At 37.2% G+C, this 26,212-nt stretch overlaps 1 protein-coding gene across 1 annotated transcript in view; it reads right to left on the bottom strand.

Annotated features, from left to right (window-relative positions):
- Window positions 1-14,883: 14,883 nt before the first annotated feature.
- The window catches only part of LOC131351081 (MAM domain-containing glycosylphosphatidylinositol anchor protein 1), a 200,064-nt gene continuing 188,735 nt past the window's right edge, over window positions 14,884-26,212 (bottom strand). Inside the window, exon 18 of the mRNA XM_058386253.1 lies at window positions 14,884-19,864. Coding sequence (XP_058242236.1) covers window positions 19,767-19,864 — 98 coding nt within the window. The 3' untranslated portion in view covers window positions 14,884-19,766. The remainder of the gene's footprint in view (window positions 19,865-26,212) is intronic.

The following is a 26,212-nucleotide window of genomic DNA, read 5'->3' as shown; positions in this document are numbered from 1 at the left end:
AAATGACTGGGTTAAAAGAATGCTAAATAAAAGTTCATGACAAAGCTCTATAATTAAACAGATTTTGTGTTGATAGTTTACTTTGGATTAAAAAAAAAATCACTTTTTTTGGTCCTTTTCTAGGCAACTGAAGCTTTAAATGGTTTTATCACTTGCTTCATGGTTTTCATTATTATTATTATTATTATTATTATTATTATTATTATTATTATTATTATTATTATTATTATAGAAACGTAGACAAGAAAATGCATTCTCAACAAAAACATCATTGATATCAGCAATTCAACTCCTCGCTCTTCTTCTCTAATTTCACATGAAATTATTTCACAAATTCCAAAATTAATAATAAACTATCTGACCTTTTCTAAAAAGGTGTCATGAATCCACAAGTCTTTCAAAACATCTAGCCATGCTATCTAAAAATATAATAAAACTGAACCGATTTCACAAGGTCCTGTTGGTCAAGTACAGAACACCAGGGTTCTACATAGCGCCCCAAGGAATCTCTTTTTTTACTTTTTCGAATTCATAAACATCTAGCTACAAATTCCAGAATTTGTTACCTTATGCATTCTTTCCATATTAGAGTTGTATTAATAAAAAATAAAAGGTTCATTTTCTTCAGTAAAGGTTCTATTGGACAGCATGGTTCTATATAGAAACCCAATAAAGCTCTTTTTTTTAATGAAGAGCATATAAAAGGTCTTGTTACTATAGAAACACAAGGGTTTTTATATAAACCTGGGATTTTAATTAGTACAGTCACAGCTGGTGTTATAGAAGATGAATCATTGCTTTCTGACTAATCAGAGCAAAGAAAATAAGCAGCACTGTGGGAGAAACTCATATATACAAGGTGTGGAGGTTTTTCCACCACAGGAAAGTCTTCGAGTTTTTGGATTCTCTGTAATGTCTCAAGCTACAGTTTTTTAGGATTTTTTATTTTGTCTGATTTGCATCAAACAGTAAACAGGTTTTAGGATGATCATTATTTATAGTGACTTGACTGAAGAAGTGACAGTTAAAACCTCCAAAGTAGTTCAGCTCCTCGAGATTAAAAAGTTTTTCCATGTTAAGCAAATGCACTCACGACGCTTCTTAGCTCAGCAAGCCTGTAATACGTTCTGTCAAAATCTCTCACTAATTAAAGTAGTAATTATCCAGGCACCTGAAGAGAATGATTATTAATTACATAAAGTCTACGCTCTGTTTAATTGACCTGAAGATCATTAAGTAAAGCATTTAACATCTCCTCAGGGCAGAGCTGAACCACTGGAAACTGTTTTTTGGTAAAATAAAAGGAAAAAAAAAAACTAAGAACGTAGGAAAATTAGAGAGCGTTCTGTATATCTACATGCAAAATCAGTAAATATGGAAAAATCTGACATGTAAACACTTAAATTCAACTATTTTCTCAGTCAGATTGAAAAACAGTTTGCATGGGTGTATGAATGTTGATTTATCTGCAACCGGATACAATTTTTTTAATGTATTTTTTATTTACATTTACATTTATTATTATTATTATTGTATACATTTATAATAATAATAATAATAATAATAATAATAATAATAATAATAATAATTTTCTTTTGTATGTGTTTTTCCCCATGTGTTCTGCTCAACTTATTTTTGGTTACAAATTATGGATCGTTCTATATGTTTCCATGCAAAATGTAAACGTTTAAATTGAACTATTTTGTCAGTCAGATTGAAAAAAAAAATCTTGCATGGGTGTGTGGATGTTGATTTACATCTTACATTTGCACAGACGTTTTTGTTTGGAATATCAGTACTTTTGGAATCTGCAACCGGATTGAATTCCTTTGGATTTGGAAGGAATCAGTTTCCTGAGTTTCAGCCTTTGGTGTATTTTCAGCTGCTATAAGGAAATATTTTCAGATGACAATATATAAATAGCATATTTCCCACTAAATTATATTCTGCTTAGTTTAACACCTAGCAGGAAAATCAGTTTTAAATATTTAGTACAACTGTATTATAAATATAATGTTAATTAGTTTTTTAATGAAATATACAGTACACATGATTGCTGTTTATTTAGCAGTCGACTTTTGTTCATAACTTTCTCTAACAGCTATGTTTAATGAAACAGCTTTAGTATCTAGAGTTTCATGCCTTCATTCCTTATAGGCAAGTGCAAAATGGGTGTAATGATTGCAGATTTTAAGAATTTTCATGCACTGGTTGGTACGAGTGGTTAAGGTTAGCCTGGTGGTTACAACACGATTCGTACGCAATTGGACAAAACTGCTGGTTGGAATTTTGCATAAGATCGGGTTTAAATAAAAGCTGCAGAGCAACACGGGAAAACATGCAATGTCTATCGAAGGCCACTAACAGAAAATAATTCACTTTATTAAAAAACACATTTTACACAGAACTCTAGCAGGTGACAGACGGAGACCTTCTGAGCCGGCTGTAGGTAAGAGCATACACACACACACACACACACACACTTGTCTCTTGCCTACACAGGTGCTGAACACAAGGCTGAGGGTTTGGTGTGATGAGTTCCAGTGCTGTCTCTCTCCACCCTGTTGGTCTGGCCCTGCTGAGCTGGAATCTGTTTCGGGAAAAAGGTGCCAACCTTTCCAGCTCCTCTTTTTCTGTCTAGCACTCTGATCTTCTACATGCTGATTAGCGCTGAGTCTGTTCAACATCAACAGAAAAACATCATCATCTTTATAAAATGGAATATATGACTGCCCAATTCCAATTGAACCTGGCATTTTCATACAAAGGTGGACATCTATTATTACGTATCTTGATGCTTGGAAAATTAAGTGATCAATAGGAAACTTTTACCTATACCCTGTGTTTTTTAATTTATTATTTTTTCAATGTATTTTTGTTTATTACTTTTTTATTTTGTTTTATTATTTCTTTATAATAATAATAATAATAATAATAATAATAATAATAATAATAATAATAATAATAATTATTATTATTATTATTATTATTATTCATCTTATTTTTTGGTTATTTATTCAAGTCATTTCTCTTCTCAAGGAATGTCCAGTTCATTGTTTCTAAATTGTTTCAATGTACAAAAAAAAGCAACTCATCATCAGGGACTCTTTACTGAAAAATTATTCACTTTTGAATAATTTTACAATTTTTACTTCATCAAAGTGCATGAAGCCATCTCAGTTGACTAGTGAGGCTTTTCAGGCAGAAATCTACAACAGAAATCCTCAATTTCTAGTCAATTTTAGAACGAAATTAATGCAGAACACAGAGTTCAGGCAGTAAAATAATCAACAAATGCTCATAGCTATTTAATTGTTAATATATTCATGATCATAAAAGGGGGAGGAGCCAGGGACAGATTTCCTGACTGCTGAAAATAGTAGGCAGAGTCGACAAAATATATATATATATATATATATATATATATATATATATATATATATATATATATATATATATATATATATATATATATACACACACTATATTGCTTAACTATATATTAAGTGACATCCCATTCCTAATCCATAGGGTTCAATATGACGTCGGTCCACCCTTTGCAGTTATAACAGCTTCAACTCTTCTGGGAAGGGTGTCCACAAGGTTTAGGAGTGTGTTTATGGGAATTTTTGACCATTCTTCCAGAAGCGCATTTGTGAGGTCACACACTGATGTTGGACGAGAAGGCCTGGCTCTCAGTCTCCGCTCTAATTCATCCCAAAGGTGTTCTATCGGGTTGAGGTCAGGACTCTGTGCAGGCCAGTCAAGTTCCTCCACACCAGACTCTGTCATCCATGTCTTTATGGACCTTGCTTTGTGCACTGGTGCACAGTCATGTTGGAAGAGGAAGGGGCCAGCTCCAAACTGTTCCCACAAAGTTGGGAGCATGGAATTGTCCAAAATGTCTTGGTATGCTGAAGCATTCAGAGTTCCTTTCACTGTTATAAGGGGCTAAGCCCAGCTCCTGAAAAACAACCCCACACCATAATCCCCCCTCCACCAATCTTTACACTTGGCACAATGCAGTCAGACAAGTACCGTTCTCCTGGCAACCGCCAAACCCAGACTCGTCCATCAGATTGCCAGATGGAGAAGCGCGATTCGTCCATCCAGAGAACGCGTCTCCACTGCTCTAGAGTCCAGTGGCGGCGTGCTTTACACCACTGCATCCGACGCTTTGCATTGCACTTGGTGATGTATGGCTTGGATGCAGCTGCTTGGCCATGGAAACCCATTCCATGAAGCTCTCTGCGCACTGTTCTTGAGCTAATCTGAAGGCCACATGAAGTTTGGAGGTCTGTAGTGATTGACTCTGCAGAAAGTTGCCGACCTCTTCGCACTATGCGCCTCAGCATCCGCTGACCCCGCTCCGTCAGTTTACGTGGCCTACCACTTCGTGGCTGAGTTGCTGTCGTTCCCAAACACTTCCACGTTCTTATAATACAGCTGACAGTTGACTGTGGAATATTTAGGAGCGAGGAAATTTCACGACTGGATTTGTTGCACAGGTGGCATCCTATCACAGTTCCACGCTGGAATTCACTGAGCTCCTGAGAGCGACCCATTCTTTCACAAATGTTTGTAAAAACAGTCTGCATGCCTAGGTGCTTGATTTTATACACCTGTGGCCATGGAAGTGATTGGAACACCTGATTCTGATTATTTGGATGGGTGAGCGAATACTTTTGGCAATATAGTGTATATATTGTTTGTGTGTGTGTGATTTTACACTTTGCTCATCACTGACACAGAAAGCAAAACTGATCCATCAGCTGATCTCGTCCCTCAAAAACAAACTTTCAAAATCAGAGCAGTTTTTCCAGAGATTTGGGCGTCTGTCATGTGACATCGTCACGATACACATTCACCCAAAATCTTTCTTCAATTCACATGCATGGACAATGAGTAGAAAGTTATTGTACATGTGTCTTCGGTAAGAGTTGAAAAGAGAAATCCAGGAAAAAAAATAATAATATTAACAATAAAAAATAGAAAAAGAAAAAAGAAATAATAATAATAATTGTTAAAAAAAATGGATTTAATATTAATGACTTAATATTAACTTAATTTATTTATTTTATCATTATATATTTTAATTAATATTATTATAACTTAATATTAATGACTTAAAATTACATAATATTAATAATAAAAACGTTTCTATATCGTTTTGTGTTTCAAAATATGTAATATTTAACATAGACATACAATTCCTCATGACACATATGTGAGTCAATTTTGAGTTACTGCATAAAAGCGATCAAATAATAATGAGATAATGTCAACTAACCGAGATGTTAGATTTCATCAATATGACATTTCTTTTTATTCCCTCAAGGATCAAATGTGTAGCACTTACAGCATAATATGGTCTTCATCACCACAATGCATTGTCAGATGCTTTTATAATAAATATCACTTTCTTTTCATCAAGTAACACAAAGGAAATAATAAGAGTATTCTCTATTGTACCTTGTCTTCTCCTGTGGAACAGGAACCATTTCCCTGTAGGCACGTCTCCATGAAAAACTAACTGAATCTTTATAACATGCTATTTAGTCATATTTTCAATTGAACTACTCGAAAACCTCATGTGAGATCACATAGTCAAGGGTAATTTTCTTCCCTTTTTTTTAGATATTAAATCTCACACTAGGTGATTCAGTATCAGTTCCCTCACTTCCCTGAAATAGCCTGAGTTGCTACATTAGAAATTTTATGGCCTTGATACTATGCAATTTCATCAGAACTACTTTATTAGGGTTTCCTGCAATAAAATGAATCATTAATTGGCAGTGACACTTTAAGAAGAACTGGGATTAGTTAAGAATGAAGCGATGCTGTTGCTATGTTTTCACAGGTCATTATTAGGGACTGAATGAATGATTCATGATTGATGATGATTCACTCAACTTTTTCTTTTTACTCGTGTCATTATACTGGCATTATATCATATAATATTGTGAAGGTTTTTTTTTTTTTTTTGCAGAAATAATACTTGAATTGGTGAAATTTTAAGCATACACACCTATGCAATTCGCAATGCATTCACACTCTCTAGTGTTTATAATAATTCATAAGTCACACTCTTGGGTGTGACCCAAATGAGGATGGGTTCCCTTTTGAGTCTGGTTCCCCTCAAGGTTTCTTCCTCTTACCATCTAAGGGAGTTTTTCCTCGCCCCAGTCACCTCAGGCTTGCTCATTAGGGATAAATACAAAGAAATTAAAATATACACAGATCAGCTATTACATTACACAGCCATCAGGGAATACCGTTTCCATGAAAGGGTGTACATGGTCTGCAACAGTGCTTAGGTAGGTGGTACATGTCAAAGTAACATCCACATGAATGGCAGGACCCAAGGTTTCCTAGCAAAACATTGCCCAAAGCATGATACCGCCTGCACCGGCTTGCATTGTTCCCATAGTGCATCCTGCTGCCATGTGTTCACCAGGTAATCAACGCACACGCACCCGGCCATCCACACGATGTAAAAGAAAACGTGATTCATCAGACCAGACCACCTTCTTTCACTGCTCCAGTCTTCCACTGGTCCAGTTCTAATGCTCATGTGCCCATTTTTGGCGGTTTCGGCAGTGCACAGGGGTCAGCATGGGCTCCCTGACCGGGTCTGCAGCTATGCAGCCCCATACACAACAAACAGTGATATACTGTGTATTCTGTCACCTTTCTATCCGAACCAGCATTAACTTCTTCAGCAATTTGAGCAACAGTAACAGCTGCCCATGGTGTAAGTCTAATATTAATCTTGAACTTTTTGTACTATATTTCTAACGGTCTGTAAAGCCGCTTTGAGACATTGTCCATTGTGAAAAGCGCTAAACAAAAATAATTTAATTGAATTAATTACTTTCCATGATCATTGTTCAATGATCATTTTAAAAAAAATTGCAGGTTTCTCAGAATACCATGGAGTTTGCTTGATTTTGTGTTAATTTCTGTAATAAAATCCTGGAAGAACTGATTGTAATTATCTACCTGGAACTACCGAAAAAACTACTAGTCGCCTATTGGTTTTGAATTACTGGTCAAACACTAAAAAAAATCACGTCTGTGACTTTAGCTGTTTGGTTGTTGGTGACTGTAAACACACTGAACCATGACCTAACAACAGCAGGAGTTATGGCCAGGTTAGTTTCCTCTCCCATCAGCCAGGAGCAGGAAAGCTATAGCTGGCACAAGAAACTGGGAAAAGACTAGACCAAATTTTCTTTTTTCAAATCTTCACCTTATCCTATTTAAGAAGCATAAACGTCTGCAAAATATCTAAAAACTTGCGAGAATTGTTCACATCAGAAGAGTTTTAATGAGAGCCTTGAAAGACACCCGAATCCTTTTCATTCTACCTTCTGTAGTCATTAGTGCCTGCGATTATAAAGAGAAGAAACAGCAATTAAAGGCTTGGTGTCTCTTTTGAACAGAAGAACCATGCTAAAAGGATGGAAGGCATCGCATGTTACAGTTATGCATGTTTAATTGCACCGTGATTTGTTATCTATCTATGAAAAGAACGACAAGAAAAATGTGAGGTTAAGAGATTCATATGCTTATATAATTAGAACTCACTATTTTTTTTGCTGTCTTATTAAATTAAATTTCATTCTGATTAACATTGTTATAGCTTTCTGGTTTAAGGGATTATTTAAAGCTTTAGGTGTTTTAAATTAGTTCCTCTAGGATTTTGCCATCGTAGGCAAAATAATAAAAATTAAGATAAATAAATCTAATAAAATCAGATTTTTAACAGATTTGAAAGACAAAACCCTGTTAGATCCACATGCATCAAATGTAGTATCATAAGTCATTACATATGATTTTTCACTGGTTGGAGTTTAAAAGAAGAATCCTGTGAGTGCGATTTCGCCAATTCAAGTGGTTTTCCGCAGAAAAAAGGCTGGAAGTGTCTAGAGGATATGGAATCTGCATATGGAAAATGGTCATCAAGGTCTCATCGCCATTCAGGGGACATCTTGGGGGCGTGGCAAACTGATGAAGCATTAAATTCAAAAAGATAGATTAAAGGCAAATTGGTATGGTTGATTAGATGAAGTATGAACAACACATTTTTCCTTTCTTAAAGCTGAAAAAAAGAAAGCAGGGATAGTTGGAAGAGGAGGGGCGACACGAAGGTCACTTGAGACTTGAAGAGATTAATTGTATTTTTGCAATAATTGAAGGAAGTCCTTAGAGAACAGAAAAAAAAATGGCTGTGTAATCTTTTAATGTATAAAACTTTATCTTTCAATTCTTTTGTGCAAATGAGTCTCTGATTCTGTGCACTGTTGAACACTGCTGATCATTGTTTGGCTTGTTTAAGAATTCTTACCGTTGTATCATTGCAAAATGGAAAAAGGAAACCAGTCGAACACACACTGGTCACTTTATTAGGAATAATAAATGCCGTACATTGGTCAGTACATGGTTGCCAGAGCGGCTGGATCCCGGAATTTGCGGATCTTCTGGGATAACTACTCTTTACACCTATAGTGAGATGAAAAGCAAGAGCCAAGTAGAGGAATCTGAGGCTACAGTAGGTGCACATTCACTGAAACTGGACTGTTGAAGACTGGAAAAACCCTGAGACATTTTTTTTTTTTTTTTGCATTTTGATTCTGCACTAACCAATAATTTGCCACCACCACTGTTCAGTAATGTTCTGTTCAGGTCAGACTGACCCACAATCTTTCCTAAACTGGATCTACACTTTTCATTTCAAAGTCAGAATACACAATCAAGTCAGCAACACACCACACACATACACACTCACACCTTGGGGCAATTTAGCATAGCCGGTCCACATACCAGCATGTTTTGGAGAGGTGGGAGGAGGAAGCCCACATGGATGCATGGAGAAACTCCACACAGGCAGTAAGCAGAGCTCAGGATCAAACCCTAGACCCTGGAGCTGTAAGGCAGCATCCGTGCCAGCCTTGGGCCATCTCTTATGCTTTTATATAGCAACACACATAAGAGCTAGACAATACAACAGGGACTAAAATGACTTCATATATCTGGGTTTTTTTTTTTTTTTTCATAAACAGAATAGTATTGTAGATAATGGTATGTTCTACAATTAAAGGTGATGGAATATTCCGGTTTGTCCTGCAATACAAAACAGATGTCTAGAAAATACAATCCTTAAAAAACAGATTGAGATTAGACAAGGTAAGATAAAGTGAGAAGCATTTGCTCAGGATGAAAATATTACTTGGAAAAAAAAACCCACAACACCAGAGAACATTCCAGAAAGAGAATGTTTGTTTCTGACCTCTGCTGTGTGTGAAGTTCTCTCGAGAAGAACCGAGCCCGATTTAAATTGGCACGGTGGACCACAGAGGGTTTTAATGGTCGTGTTTTTAAAACAGCTTGTCAATGCTAGCCAGAGCTCTGGAGTCTTGTTAGAAACTCAATTGCTCTTCAATTTGGGAGCACGTCTGGCCAGGGTGCGCCTAACCATATAGTGTTTAGAGGCATTTGTTGTTCAAATTGAGCAGTAGCGTGGGTGGTTAAGGTGTGAAGCAGGACCGAGAGAGCAAATTTTCTGTTAATAAAGTCAGAACAGAGCATTGCAATCGGTTTGTACAGCGTTATGTCAATACCGTGTCACAATTGCAAATTTGAGAAAGTTAAATCAGTCTTGTCGAGTTAGCAGGGGAGACTGAAACTGAATTCACTCATACTCATTAAAACTACCAAAAATTCAGCTGCCAGCAACCAACTGTTTCTATTCCGAACATTTCTATGAACAGTATTTTACCATCTATACTCTTAAAAAATTAGATTCCTTGGGGTTCTAGCTTTGTGGATTTCTGGGGGGTCTGTACTCGGTCAATAGAAACCTCTTCCTATCACCACTCCATAAAAATATTTCGTGATAGAACCATTGGAGTGATATCAGTGCCATTACTTTTTTAGAGTTTTATTTGAATGTAGTGACATGTTTTGAAATGATGTGTTTATGAATGAGATATTTTAGAAAAGATCAAATTGGGGGAATAGTTAAAAGGGAGAAACACTTAAAAGAGAGGGAGGTGTCTGGCAGCATACACAGCAATATACAATTCTTTCTTTATACAATGTTTTTGTTTTGTTTATTGTTGGAGTATATTTATACTGTGTTTGAATTTGCTGTACTCGATTAAAAAAAGAACCCTACTACCATTTTAGTGTTCAAATAAAGAACCCTATTGTACCATTTTGGTATTCCGTATAGACCCTTTTTCTGTTACTAAACATTGTTTTTTTGTGGGCGGAGCTTAGGTGGGGGCAGAAAGATTTCCCTGACCGCTTTACAAGCGGTAGTTATCAAGTTTTATTTGTTCGTTTTTAAACACTGTTTGGTCAAAATCCGAATTTATCTGACTATGTTAGGTCACTCACTGTCCAGGACCATGAATATTATTTGAATAAATTAAGAGACGGAACCAGATTTGCCGACCCATACACGCTCACTCAATGGATGGACGATGTGACAGGATGACATGAGTGACCTGACATCTACACCTATCTGATAGAAAAACCGAGCGCTTTTGGTAACTATAGAAAGGGAGATGACACAAACAGTTTCCTTTGTTTAGTTTCTGGTTGTTAGCTACCAGTTAGCTAACTTACATGCTAAAAAGTTAGCAGTACATGAGAAATTATTTAACTTGTTCCCCAATTCCTGATGAATTTCTGATGAAAATACATAAGAAGAATAGACATGTAACCAAACATAAACTATAGCAACGAAAACCAATAGTTTCTTTAACTTTATCTGATATGAAGTGTGCGCTGCAAACGTGAGCATTTTTGATGATTGTTTCTGGCCAAGATTGTTTCGGTTCATTGCCTTTAAACACAGCTGTCGTGTTTTTTTGTCTGGCAGGTATGTGATAAAACTTCAAATTGGAGCCTGTACTCTGTCGATTCTGTCACCCAACAAAACAACAAGATGACATTTGCTTTCCTTATGGAGCCGACTCTGTACTGGTTTGTATTGGCCGCCTCCAGTTGTCCCTTTGTTTTACCTCCACCCCAAAAAGGGTCTATATAAAATAAGTGAACAATTTTAAGTTCTGTTGGAAAATATTAAAGAATTTGCAATCTATGCTCTATACACACATAGGATCCCACAAACACAGGGAATGAGGAAGCCAGGAATGGCACCACACACATATTCACACCTACAGGCAGTTTCAAATCCTAGAGACTTCCTGGCCCTAGAGAGTCTAGAATGTTGCTCCAGAGGTCGGTGGAAATTGGGAACTTGAACATGCAGTAACCCAAGCTGAGGATTGAACCAGGGGCACCTGAGCTGCATGGTATCCTGCTTGCCCTATACCATGAGATAGCTCTGTTACCAAGAGAGATTTTCTCTGCAAAACAAAAATCTTCATAACTGCCCAGGACTCCCTCTGGGTGAAAGTAAAAAAAAAACAAAAAAAAACAGACTTTACGGGGATACTTTTTGTTTTTTTCTCTTCCGAAAAGAAGAGTCAATCCAGACAACTATAGTCTATAAATGAACTAAAATGAAAGTGTGACGCTCTTAGATTTACTTATCTATCTAAAGTAAACTAGATCGGCTAAGGTTTACTTAAAAAGTCTGATTCCAAAAGTTTGTTTATAATGACTTCATCAAATGTTACTTTATCCAAGTATTACTGCAGTTCTTTTCCACCATTTTCATAAGGAGAAAATGTTTTGAAAAGTTTTGGTGTTTTGGAAGCTTATTGTTAAGGAAGTTTAATTAAAGTACATATGGACATTTCTTGCATTGCATAACAAGTTACAGTCTGAGATCAAGCTGGGAACCAGCAGTGAGTGAGAATGGTGCCTATTAGCTTGCAGGTAAAATTTGCAAACAGAAACAACATACCCTTTTCCTGGCATTTTTACTGAAAAGTTTTCACAGTGACAGTTGATTGGCATACTGTGCTATAAACAAGAATATTCTTTCTTTTCTGAAATATTTCAACATCATTTCAGAACTTGGATCAAGCTCAGTTGGGTTTGTTTAGTATTTCATTTAGAAACTTTTCCCACTGTTTCCCACAGCTATTTGAAGCTCTTTACTTCTTAAGGTAGAATTATACTGGTGGATTCGCAAAACTCCTAGTTGCCATGTTAAGTATTCCATCTGATTTCAGACACTTTATATACCATGCTATGCTTTGAACAATATGCAACTGTACTGGTAGGTTCACTGTCAGATCCCTAAATATTAATCAGGCCATGCTCGTTTTTCTACCCTCTGTATTTTCCCCCTAAATCTTTACTGGCAACATGTGTGGAAGCAAATTAGTCTGGTACATAGTTTCCATAGCATTTCCTACATCATTGATTACCAAGGAGAAGTGGAATTTTTTTTTCAAGCCGCTTATTTAAAAGTCTCAGAATTTCCACCAGGGAAATGTAGCTTGTTAGGGAAACCCTCTCTGTGTACTACTGAGCTGTCATTTATCATAACTCACATAAGAAGGAACGCAAGTGTAGGTTGTTAAAATCGTATAACATTAAATTATGCACAAGCAAACAGCACTGGAGAATAAAATGTGCTTGGATACAAATAGGCATGAGCATGACTTGTGGCTGTAGTTACAAAAGCAGTCCATGTGAGAGATGAGAGCATGTCTTTCGGAGAAGAACGAAAACATCCACAGGGTGGGACACCAGTCCATCGCATTCCCACATATTTAGTCTAGCCAATAGACCTACCAAGTGGGAGGAGACTAAAGGAAACCCAGTGGCCATCTTACTTACATTTATGTAACTGCATGTTTCTTAGTAACCCAGTAACCATGAATTCAGCAAAAATCTAAATCTTTTGACAAAATGTGATAAAAAAAAAACCTTCTTGGTGGTGAGAAAGTAACACTCTGGCTGTTCATCATAATGTCAGCAGTGTCTAGAACCACAGCTCATAAATTTCCTACTAAAGCAACTATTAGTGCACTCATGTTCCTCACACATTTCTGAGTGTAATGACAGAGCTCAAGATAATCGGCTAATTAAACTTATCAATCACAACTCAATCAGGCAAAACTAGAAAAGTCTAATTAATGTGGCGCGAGAGGCACTTACAGACTAAGCTGTTCAGATATATCTTCTTCTAAAGCAGTAAAACATTTCCACTGATGATATTAATAACAGCTCACCAAAATATTTTGACACTGTCAGATAGGCACGTACATCCAGGTGGGTGGCTTCTTGACTAAAATTGGTAGCTTAGCTCTGGGAAAGGTTTGGCAAGGTACATGGCGACTCCTTGACCAGCACCAAATCAAGATATTCTCCTTGGTAGAGTTTGAAGCCTGTGGGGACAGCATGTCTGATACTCCCCTGACTCCATCACCTATTGTATATTGCTGCCCCAAGACCTTGGTATCCACTACTGCTCTTGCAAGTGTTTAGAATACCCTGGCGAGTCCCCTCCATGTTGCCAAACTGACAACAAGATTTGAAACTCTAAGCCAGTGTGACTTGTACCTCAGGCTGAATCGACAACTGAGAACTATGCCCTAGTCCGGGAAACACTTCTGAATGCAAGAGCCCCTAGTACACAAACCTGGTAGAAGCAGGTCTACAAATAGTGTTCACATCATTCACTAGACCCTGTGTATTGCCTGCTTCCCTAGATCCTGGCACTTCTTTAGGGACACAAAGTCTTCATCAAGTCATCATGTGCCAGCCATCGCAGCACCATGCTTGGCATTTTTCTGGGGTCTCAAAGGTTTATTGCCTCCTTTCTACAATGGACAAGGCACCTCTATCCATCACTTGTGCTGGAGTCCCTAAGGGCCACACTTACACACCCGTTTAGGAAGAACACATATCCATTACAGCACAGCAAAATTCTTTTCTTTGCATATCCCAGCTTAGGAGGTTGGGGTCAGAGCACAGGGCCAGTCATGAAACAGCACCCATCGAGCAGACAGGGTTAAGAGCCTTGCTCAACGACCCAAGAGCCGCAGCTTAGGTGGTGCTGGTACTTGAACCCTTGACCTTTTGATCATCAATAAACAATTGGAATCAAAAGGAATCTAAACTAAAATGATCACTCTGGCAAAAAAGACTTACAGATTTGCATGTTTTGCTGATAAGCTTGTCTTACATGCATTGGTGGCCAGTAAACTCTTAGGTAACCTTCTGGTTCAAACCGGAACATCCCACCAAGATAAATTTGTGAATCACTCCCAGCTTCCAATGATCATGAGCTTGCAGAGTGTTCCTTGCTAAGCCTGGTATGTGTCCTATGATGATATTTAGACCAAATGACATCCATATGAGCTTCAGATCAACAGTCCATCTGCCAACAAGGAAGGTCACGGGTGGCCCTCACTTTCTAAATACAGGCTGGTGGGTGGAATTCATCACCATGGCCTACAGTTGGGCTTGACGTTCAGGCCCGATTGTGACATGCCACTCTAAAGTTTATCATCAAATGATACACAAAAATAACATGCTTGGTGTCCATCCCATGGCCTCCAACCAATTTCGTTTGTTTCACAGCAACAGCACATTCCAGCAAAGATGGAAAACCAATCACAGACATTTTCCCCAACCTGCTTCCTAAATGTGTAAGCACTTACTCTAATGCTTTTCCTTTGCTAACTGCTAGGTGCATGCATTTTTGCAACTTGTTTCTAAAGTCAGCATTAATAATGTCAGAGCAGAGGTGTGAATTAGGCAGTGATTAACAAATGCAGTGTGACGCTGTGGGATTCCATGTTTGCAGCTTCATTTATTTATTTATTTATTTGAATTCATGATTTTGATTGTGGTAATGAGTACCTATATTTAGCGAATGTGAGCAGATAAATAAATAAGGGAATGTGATGCTGAGGCATGCCATGGAGAAAAAAAAGGACAAAGATCTCTTTTATGATTATTTATTTATATTATTTGGGTTCATATTTCAAATATATTTGCCTCTAAAATAGTTCATTACATGACAGAGAATATACAACGGCCAGCACTACAAGCTTTCCTTGCACTTGTGCACCGGTACATCTGGAAAAAAAGAAGACAATAACAAAAAAAGAAAAGAAAAGGAAAATAACATTCTCACTCAGGCTCTTACAAACACTCTGACCAATTCGATATAAGGACATATGGTACAACCATGGTGTGATTGCTTCATCTTCATGTGGGTGAGGAACCGTGAAGTTTCACCACAGGATTCCACCATTTTTTTTTTTTTTTTTTTTGATGACACAATGGTAAGGATCAGAAAGTGTTTTTTAGCACTGAAAGTCCAACAATGAATTGAATGACATGACATGGCCTTTGCATGTTTTAGCTATTCGTAATAATATTTCATTTGCTTCATGGTGTAATGTAAATGACACACTGTGGCTTATTTTTCTTTCAGGACTCTACAGCAAAACATGATGAATGTAAGGAAATTAAACCAATATTGCATACTAATGAAGTGGTTTCAGTACGCACTGTTTGCGCTCACCATCCACTTTAGTAAGACCATTTGCATAATCAGGCAATTATCCATAGTCAGGTCATTCGCTTTAGAACGGGTTGATGGTCATACCAAAGAAACTGTGGCTCAACACCTAGGATTTTCACATTACACTCAACAATCTTTAAAGTTTGCACAAAATCATCCAGAACACAAACATCCAGTCAGTGAGAGTTCTGGAAATCTAACTCGAATAATCACTCTTTACATCCGTGATGAGCAGAAAAGCATCTCAAAAACTGCAGCTGAAGACTAAACCAGGTTACATTCCTGTCATCAAAGAACAAGGAATCAGAGACAACAGCTGAAACCCAAACTGAACTAAAGACCACATGACATTTGATATGAATATTAACTGAAGCATCTGCATGATTTACTGCATGGATTAACCAGCATGTGTTCCTAATATAGTGGATGGTGAGTGCATCAAACATACCATGTTTGTCATCATTTCAAACAAGCACCAACGGATGCTGAAAGTATGTTCATGAAATAGCATACAGGGATGGAATCTGCACAGGATCGACACGTGACACGATCGATGATCACAACAGTCGCAATGCCAAGACGCAGGCTGCCTTCTGCAACGCTGCATGTGTGTAAAAATAACCGAAATCATACAACGTTACAGTTAGCAGGGATGATAGTAGGTGCGTTAGTAATAAGAAACCGATTCCAGCTTGGAAGTGCGAGACCGAAATCCAGCGAGTCATTCAAAAGGAAGTTTGTCAGTGCTGATTTTTCGATCTCTTTGTGTTTAGACTCATTTTCAGGTTGTACATTTTCGTCTATTTGCAAACTCATTCTCCATAGTTCATCTAATGGCCATTAGGGCAAATGAGAGTGCATTTATCTGAGAGCCTCATTGACTCATTTACCTCAAAGTGATGAAATTGACCTCCCATAACAAAGAGATACATTTCAAACGGAGGGGAAGAAATGCAGTGCAAAACAGAAAAGGAGGGAAAAAAATAAGAGAGAGAGTGAGAGCGAAAGAGAGATAGAGAGAGATAGAGAGAGAGAGAGAAGTGCCATTAGCAACGAACCAAGGACAAGATACACTCTCTCCAAGCTGCTTATCCTCTCAGCTTTTACGATTGTGCCTAATGATAATTCCCATCCCGGTTATTTTAACACACTGGGATGTGACGTATACACTGCACGTGCACACAGTCCCTTGTATCATCATGATGACATTGATATTAATTAATTAACGAATACAAACTGAACCTTGATAACGTTCATAAGATCTAAGGAATAAACAAAGGATTCGTTAATGTATCCCTTCACCTAAATCCACATTCTATGTGCATTCTATCTGAACTCTCGGTGCTAGCCTAACATCTACTGAGGTACATGAAATGTCTAGATGATGCTTGGTATAGACTCGAAGCTTTTTTTTTTCTAAGTAGTTGGAATGCATGTAAAATGAGCATCGATAGGCAAAGTTGAGAAAATTATAGTCAATTAAAAAGCGATAAAATGTCAAATTGACCCAAAATTTGGGATGATAATGATCCAGAGCAGGCTGGAGTCAGGGGTTAGGGGTTCGGACCTGAAAGGGAACAGCCATGTTATGGTGCTTCAAGGTTAATTTTACACCAGTGCATCAGAGAAAAAAACCTGAGGTATACAACAAGTTTCTGCTGTTCCTGTTTTAATGTAAGCTTTTGTACACGACTTTCTTGTATTAACCTATGAGACAATAACCTTTTTCCCCACTCTTTTTATTCATAGTTTTTATTGATAGCTGTGGATTGATAGCTAATTCTGACAACAATTACACTAGCTAGCTTGATTTAAGGTGAAAATTAGAGAAGAAATTGGACTGGCTTCGTATCGATTCTTAAATTCTGATGTAATTATATTAACAGTTCAATTTGGGCTGCTACGTAATGGTTAATGTTACTTCCAGCTACATTTTCTTTATAACATCATCTCACATTATTGGCTAGCTTTGTAATGTAGTTAATTTTACCACCAAAAAAAACCCCAAATCAAACCAGTATGCTAATCAACACACTAACCCAACCTCACTGGGTTAAAGCAGCCCATGCTGGGTGTGTCCATACTGGATCCAGGACGGGGCTTTTTTTTTTTAGCCCAGCTTGTTTTTAGAGAGTAATGTTCCCTTTCTCTCATTTCCCCTTTCAGTGATTCTGCTCTGGAAGCATTTCATTTCTGATAAATGGCTAATCAAGCCAAGTGCATGAGTTAGCATGAATGGAATCATACAAGCCATAAAACGATGAAATCTAAACTTTCTGCTTTTGCTACGTACTTTAATTTAAAAATAATAAATGACCTGAGATGCAAGTCAACACCTTTACCAAAATGTAGCAGATCCAAGCAGTATATTGTCCTAAGATAAATATGCGTTGATTAAATATGAGTGTAAGCAAAATTTTACAAGCAGGGTTGAAGACTGAGGGGAAAAAAATCACATGACTTGAGAAATCTAATCTCACACTAAAAGCTTAGTGATTAGACATTGCATATTGAACTTGAATGGTAGAGCATGTGAACATGAATAACAGTGGGTTGAATGAAAAGAAATTTCTAGATGATTGTTTCATAGCATTTAAAGTTACGATGAACAGTTCGCCCATAATGTGTATACTCTTACAGAGGCACACACGGTTTCTCCATTATGTGTGTGTGTGTGTGTGTGTTGTGCTCCTTATTATAAGTACATAAAATTAGCATTCATGGTCACTTGATGAATAAATTGTGAGTAAATGCCATTCACAAAGGGACCTAACAGAGAACCCTGATGCACTCCCTGGGACCTTAGACTCAACAAATCAGAAGAAACGGTTCACAGTAAAAGTTGACTCTTTGAAATGTACGAGTTGGTCGAAATAAGCCTATGATACATTTTGCTCGAAGCATAAACTGATGATGATGACCCATGTCACTAAACGTGTGCTCAGCTTTGCAGAATCATTATTATGCTGTATTGCTTAATATGAAATGTCGGCGTTCGTTATTTATCAATGAGTATTCGTCGAAAGATGGGTTTGCTTTGTGCCAAAATTAGCCGCTCGCTCTAGTCCGGGTTCCTCTTGCGACACGTTCCACGCTTTCAAAAAGTGCGAAGCGTTTTTCTGAAACGCTTGAGTGTACCTTAGCAATACAAATCCTCTTTCCACTATGGGATCACCGTGGAGCATGCAGACCTTCTGGAAAGTCTGTGTTTGGAATCCTTCTGGATCTCTGCTCCTGTAGTTGGGAATTAAGTCAATTCTGATGTCCATTAGTCTGTCCTGTGTTCGGCGTTCCAAAGTTCGAAGTGCGTTGTTTAACGTACAGATAATACGGGTTGCCGTTGTCTGGGTGGAGGACGGTGGTGGGACGAGGGTAGGCGGTTCTGACCCTTTGGTGCCACCATTCTGTTCAGCAGCAAGGCAGAAAACATCATTTCTAATAAAGGACAAGGCATAGAGCAAATTTGTAGATGGACAAAATACCACATGGGGAAAACCAAAGTGATAAAAAAAACATATAAAGTTGTGCTTCTTTAGTTTAACTTTCTCAAAGTCTGAGTCGGGATTAGTCTCAGACATACGTGGTAGTCGTGGTCCATGTGTTTGTAGTTATAGTTATATATCATATACATGTAACTGTACAGGTTCTCTTCTATTCATCCAAAAGAGACCGCAAGAGATGGAGCCTCGTTTCATTTGTCCGTCTTCATCTTCACGCTCTTCACCCTACGTTCGTCGCCAGAATTCACCTTTCAGTCTAAGGGGTGAGTTTCAGGTTTCAGGGGGGCAGCCCCAGGTTTGCCCCATCTTTCTCTTCGTCTGAAGAACCGCCATCATCTTTGGTAGCATAATTGACACTTCCGTGTGTCAGCAACACAGAGAAAGTGCAGGGGTAAGGGAGAGGGAAAGGAGGGGTGTGGAAATAATAAGCATAGATACTGATGGGATGAACATTAAGAACGTGGATTCGTAGTGAAAGGTTTGAGGTATGACGGCAGGCTATTGACAACATGGTGTTAAATTCAGAGACAGAGACTCAAAAGAGAGAGAGAGACAGAGAGAGAGAGAGACAGAGAGAGAGAGAGAGAGAGAGAGAGAAAATATGGCAAAGGTGAGCAAGCCAAGCATGGAGAAAATGTGATAAGGAAAAAGCAAGGAAAGTATGAATGATGGAGGGAAAAAATAAAGAGACAGGAAAGGAGGGAGAAGGGAAGGAAACATATCTGGGCAGTGTTGGTTGATGCCACAGGGGGAGGGAGGAGGCGGCGGGTGCGAGGGTTGAACAGGTGTATCGTCCATCATCTGGAGAAGAGCAGGACGTAGAGGCACGTGGAGATAACGAGCAGCTCGGTCAGCGTAACAGGCTGAAGGCTTCGGGCTGTTCCTGGAAGAACGTCTGGGGATGAGAAGAAAATGGAAATGAGTCACATGTGCAGAGAAACGAGAACGTAGTGCACTTCTCAAAAAGTCTCACTTTATAATCTAACCTGGATAACTTCTTATAACTTACAGACTTGCCTGTTAGATGCATTTCAGTGCAACACCACTGCAACCCAGTGATTATACTAAAATTCACTTTTACACTTTTTTGTTTGCCCGCCTCCTTGCCTCTCAGAGTTTTTCTTCACCACCTGCTTTGATCAAGAATTCCTGATTTATGCAAACCTACTTCATGACAACGTCCTTTGTTAAAAGCGTTCTCAAAATGAAATCCAATTGAATTGATGAACTGTTACGGAGAATTTGGCACTTTTGTTCCAAACCAAAAAAAAAAAGTTTTACAAAAGAATGATTATTACATCTTCACATTGATTTGCTTTGTGCTTTTATTTCCTCAGCAATTGGAAGATTTCAGTGAAGTAGGGTATTTTATTGTGGTTCGGAATCAGACGCTGTGGACTCAAGTATTGAAGTAATGAATAATCTGTCAAAAAAATAAAAAAAGAGCACTTACAGTAAAGTACGTGAGCGAGCGAGTGACATGCTATATTCTTTCCTGTGAGGTTAAATGTTTAAATCTTTCAGGATGACGAACTGAAGTTTGGTGTGGAAAGGATTGTGTAGTAAATCCAAGCGGCAGATATCCACTTTTGTAATTTCTTCTTCTCCTTCTTCTTCTTCTTCTTCTTCTTCTTCTTCTTCTTCTTCTTCTTCTTCTTATTATTATTATGTAATGAACAGGGACGGATGCCTCTGATGGTGGGGATTGACCCCGGATCTAGCAGTAGCAGATTAGACCCAAACGCAGAGATTCAGTACTGCTTTTATTTAACAAAACAAAGACCTACATTAAACGTAGCAGAAACAAACCATAACTATGACATGGAAACTTAGATAACCAAAACAAAACATGGCTGTGTTATAAAAACCTGGATAACACAACGTCCGGCAAAATCAACATATATAAATATAATGACTGACCCTGACGACCAAGACAGACAAATATAGAGCAGCACATCAAGGGAAAACAAGGGACAGGTCAGAAACACATTAGGAATGGGTGTGGCATCGCCCACATGGGAATAACGCAGCGATACCTAAATAAACCACAAGACCCTCTGGAGGTCTGGCAAGGAACTGTCCGAATAACTCCTGACATATTATCTCTAGTCTTTCTATAAAATCCACATTTTTCCACGCACTTCCCATACTGCATCCTTCTCTATTTTCTATGTTCTCTGATCACACTTTTAAAAATAAAGCACGCTGAATTGACTTAATTAAAACATGCAAGTTGGTTCCAAGTGAGTAATATTTTAAATACCGCTGCACTAATTCTATTCTCAAATTTTAATCGTCTGAATTTAATACTATCGTTACACTGTAGCTCGCATCAGTGCAGGAGATTTTCAGTGTAACCGGTTCATGTTAATACTACGTCACATTTAATTGACATTTAAATAATTAAAACCATATTTAAATTTTAATTTAAAAATTAAATTATTTAATTTAATTTAGCATAAGCAATTTAGCTAAATTTCATTTTTTCCCCCAAACCTAATATTTTTATCTGTAATAATTTTTTTTTCAAATCTTCCTTTTTTTCCCTCTAGTGTTTATTGTATACTCATAATAATGTTAATATTGATTTTTTTTATTTTATTTTATTATTTTGATTAATAAAGTAATCTTATTTTTCTTATCTTTATATTCATAAAAGCTACTAAAGTTCATAATAAGCATTTGTTTTGGCTTTTTTTTTTTAAACAAGTCAATCTCAGTCAATTTATATTCCATTTACTTTCCACTTCCTTTACCTTCCTACTCTATTAACGGGGATTTATTTTTCAGTAAACAACAAAGATATCGGACTAACCCCTTTTGTATCGAACTTTAATCCACTAAAACCCTCAGCTTTCATTTAGGAATCTATTTTTAGGTTTTGCACGAAAGGTTTTTAAAAAGGCTTTTATAAAGGATAAAGTCCTGCATTTTAAGAGGGAAGTGGAAACTTAATTTTGGAGGTAGAGAAAGAGAGAGAGAAATTGTGCTTTACAAAATGTTCTGTGAGGCTACAGTCGAGAAACAGGAAATTATGAGTTGCTTTTTGGTGTCATCATCGCATAACTTTGCCTCGGGGCAGACTAAAAGCAGAGATTATGACCTTATCGACAAGAACTTGTAGTAGAAGGACGATTAAAAATAGAATCAATTTCATGTGTATTGATGAACAATTTTCCCTAAAACTCAAGGCTTAAGGTTAATTCCAGCTATGGACATCCTTACAATATCTTTTTCTCTCTCTCTCTCTCTCTCTCTCTCTCTCTCTCTCATTCAGGCATGCATGCACACAAACATGCAGTACATTATGCATGCATGCCACCAACAAAATCGGTTTAATACATAAAGAAGACCTTTCTATTCAAGAGATCAATATTAGTTATATAAAAGGGTTTGTAGGGCTGGCAGTAAATCAATACTTTTTTAATAAAGTTCCTTCTTCTTCCGTTTCACTGAAGTACAACTGAAGCGTCTGTCGCTCCTCAAGGACCTTTGAAGGAGTTGGCGAGTTTTTCTAGTGCGAGGCAGTAATGGAAGAGCTTTTTAATGCCGTGAATATGATGAGGGATATCGAAATAAACTTACCGTTCAATTACATACTGTAGTAATAATAGTTACATATCATGACAATCATTTCATGTTGGACTTCAAATGTGGCTTTTAATATAAAGAAGTTTAAACTAAACAAAAAATTCTATTCCAAAATATATATAATTGTGTAACAATATGTAAAATTATAATTTTACACCGAAACTATGACGGAAACCTTTAATGGAATTAAATCAATCCAGGTAAATAAATAAAGATAATGGATAAAATATAGACAAATAGATGAAGTGATAGACAGACAGAGAGAGAGAGAGAGAAAGGCAGGCAGAAGATAGACAGACAGACAGATAGCGAGAGAGACACACAGACAGAGAGACAGACAGAGCGAGGGACAGGCAGGCAGAGAAACAGACACAGGGATAGGCAGACAGGCGTATAGATAAAGAAACAGACAGACAGACATATAGTGTGTGTGTGTGTCTGTGTGTGTGTGTGTGTGTGTGAGAGAGAGGGGGGGGTCTGACAGACATATAACATTGTGGGTGACAAAATGTTGACAAAATTAGGATCTTTAATATTTTCTCGTGCAGAATGTAAAGATGCCTAAGAGCCCTGATCCCACTGGGAGTTAAATAAAGAGCAATGTGGCACCTCATATGGGAAAGAAATATTTACTCTTTTCTCTCTTTCTCTCTTCTGTCACATGGAGGTGTAAGATGTTCCACACACAAAAAATAAAAACATAAAAAAGGCAAAAGCAAAAGGAAGAACAGGTAGATAGCACTTTGGAAACAACATGAAATAAAGTAAACACTGTGCTAGATTCAGCATGGGTCTTCAAAGCAGAAGCGTCACACCCACCTACACACACACACACACACACACACACAGTGTCAATGCTGCTGCTGTGGCCCATTATTTTTCATCTAAGAGAGAAAAGAAAATAGACACAAGCCATCGGCAGCTCCTGATATGATAGCCACCAGCGCCGAAAAGACAAGACAGAAGTGACATGGCAAAATAAAAAGAAATCAAAAATCAAAACAGAAGAAAATAAAAATACTTGGATAGGAGAATAGATAGAACAGAAGAGAATGGAAAGATGGAATAGAATAGAATAGAATAGAATAGAATAGAATAGAATAGAATAGAATAGAATAGAACAGAATAAAATAAAATAGAATAGAGATTCAGACGAAACAAATATAATAGCAGGATAGAACACAACAGAAGATAACATAACAAAATGAAACATAATAGAACAGAATACAACAGAATAGAACATAACTGAACAGGGATAAACATAATAGATTAGAACAAGACAGAATGAACATAACAGAGCAGAACAGAACGGAATAGAGAAAAATAGAATACAGTAGAATACAATGGAGTAGAACATAACAGAATAGTACAGACTGAAACAGAATAGAATATGACAGAACATAGAAGAATAGACGAGAGAACAGAACAGAACAGAACAGAACATAGAAAGGGCCAGAAACTAATATAAAAGAACACAACATAAGGGAACAGAGCAGAATAGAATATAACAGAACAGGGCTGAAGAGAACATAAGAGATTAGAACTTGACAGAATGAAACAGAATAGAACAGGTTGAGACAGATATAAGGGTGAGACTTGGAAAAAAAAAAACAATGGAATATACTAGAGCAGGACACAATGGAATAGAACATAACAGAAAAGTATAGACTGGAACAGAATAGAATGCAACAGAATAGAGCATAACAGACCAAAACAGAACAATAGAGAATAGAATAGAATGGATCAGAACAGAATAGAAGTCATAGGGAAACTAAAGATTATAGTTTAGAGTTAATAAAGGAACTTGTAGCGCACACTTTCTGAATAAAAAGAATAGTACACTGTAGCTGTGCTTGTTGCGGAGGTGCTACTCTTTAACGAGTGTCTTTCACCAGTGTTTATCTATTTCTGAGTTCATGTTTTATACTAAAGGCAAAAAAAGTGCTCCATGTCAGTGACAAGCAAAGCCACGGTATAAAGCAGTCGCTTTCTCTGCAAAGGGTGAGGAGCTTGTACAGGGGTGAGGAGATTGTACGGGGGGAGGGGCTTGTGCAGGGGGAGGACCTTGTAATCCTCAGAATGCAAAGAGTCAGTTTAAGAGTAAAACTCCTCACATTAAAATATAAATAAATCAAAACTACACACAAACACACAATGACAAAAATATGATTTTTCAAGTGGAATTTTATAACAGGCAGCAGATCCTGGAGTCTGTCCTCAGCCTGCGACTTTAATAACTGAGTGATGACTTGCATATCTCTTCCTCTCTTTCCTTTCCTGTACTACTTTGTGGATTTTAGATAGGAAAGGCACTTTAAAACATCTAATAAACTTGGCTTAGATTATCATCTCTGATTGGTCCACACACTTTACTACAGACAATGAAAAAGAACTCATATGGTAAAAAATGCATTTGGCCAATTTTCCAAAAGTTTATTGCTCCCCAGCTTCTTGGCCCGGATTGCATTTAAGTGTTTCTATTTTATTGCACTTTTTTAAAAATAAAACTCAAATACTGCATTCTATGGCTTGGTTTCGATTAAATATGAAGAGTATTTTTTTATCCCAGTGCATACAAAGCACAATAAAAACAAATGATTATTGAAATCATTGATTATTAAATTCAATTTCATTGTTTTGTGGTTAAAACCACTATTTTATTTTTAGTTTTCAGTCACAGTGAGTGAAATGCGGCTGAATACATTACCGATCTGATCAAATCAGCTGCTTGCTTTCGCTTTAAAAACCACAGAGTGACATTTTTATGCTAATTCAATTTCATGTCAATGGTAAGAGGCAACAGGTTAAACACACCACCAATCACAGTTCTACAAAAATCCAAAGAGGTAAAGACAAAAAGCAGGCAAAAGGTCAATGAAGAATATCGACAGAATGAGTATCAAGTCTGTTCAAACACTTCACTCCACAGGTACAAAGTGTATATTGATTTGAAATTTCACATCATATAGAATGACAGCGTATGAGTTGAATGAATTTCTTTAGAGTGTATTCTCCCTCACCTGATGCAAACAAATCCAGCAAGGACGAGGTTATATTACCTATTTTTCGCAACCTGAACTTGCTAGCTAATGAAATAATATAATATGAAAAATAGTGGAAATATTAAAGCAGCCAATTTTGCTTGTGCTTCAGATTAAGTTGATAAAGTTTATACAGTGCAGTGTTTTCAGCTGATGCTTGGCTTTGCCAGCTATATGTACAGACCGCCACTGAAATCCCAGCAACCACCTGCACTCCTCTTGTGGGCAACAGTAGTAGCCAAAATACATAACCTACAGACCCATAAAAATGATTTCTAGAAATCCCACTTCATATAAATTGTGTTTGATTTCGATTTCTAGCTTTATGGAAGCGCTCGTGTTAGCAAACAAACTTCAAGGATCAATGAGTCTGGCATTTAACCTCAAAACTCTCCTATTGATGTACGTTTCATATATATGTATATATATATATATATATAGATAGATAGATAGATAGATAGATATAGATGCAATATATATATATTTCAAATTAGTCAATAGAATGAAATAAAACTGAAGACAGCATCAGCAACTATCTGTGGTAAGTCTACTGGATCAATGCAATCCCATTTATCTTCTCACATTAATGAACATTCCCATCATCTTCATCT

Source organism: Hemibagrus wyckioides, linkage group LG03, assembly GCF_019097595.1.
Source record: "Hemibagrus wyckioides isolate EC202008001 linkage group LG03, SWU_Hwy_1.0, whole genome shotgun sequence".
NCBI lineage: Eukaryota > Metazoa > Chordata > Actinopteri > Siluriformes > Bagridae > Hemibagrus > Hemibagrus wyckioides.
Note: the sequence above shows the minus strand (reverse complement) of the source record. Positions and strands in the feature narration are given on the sequence as shown.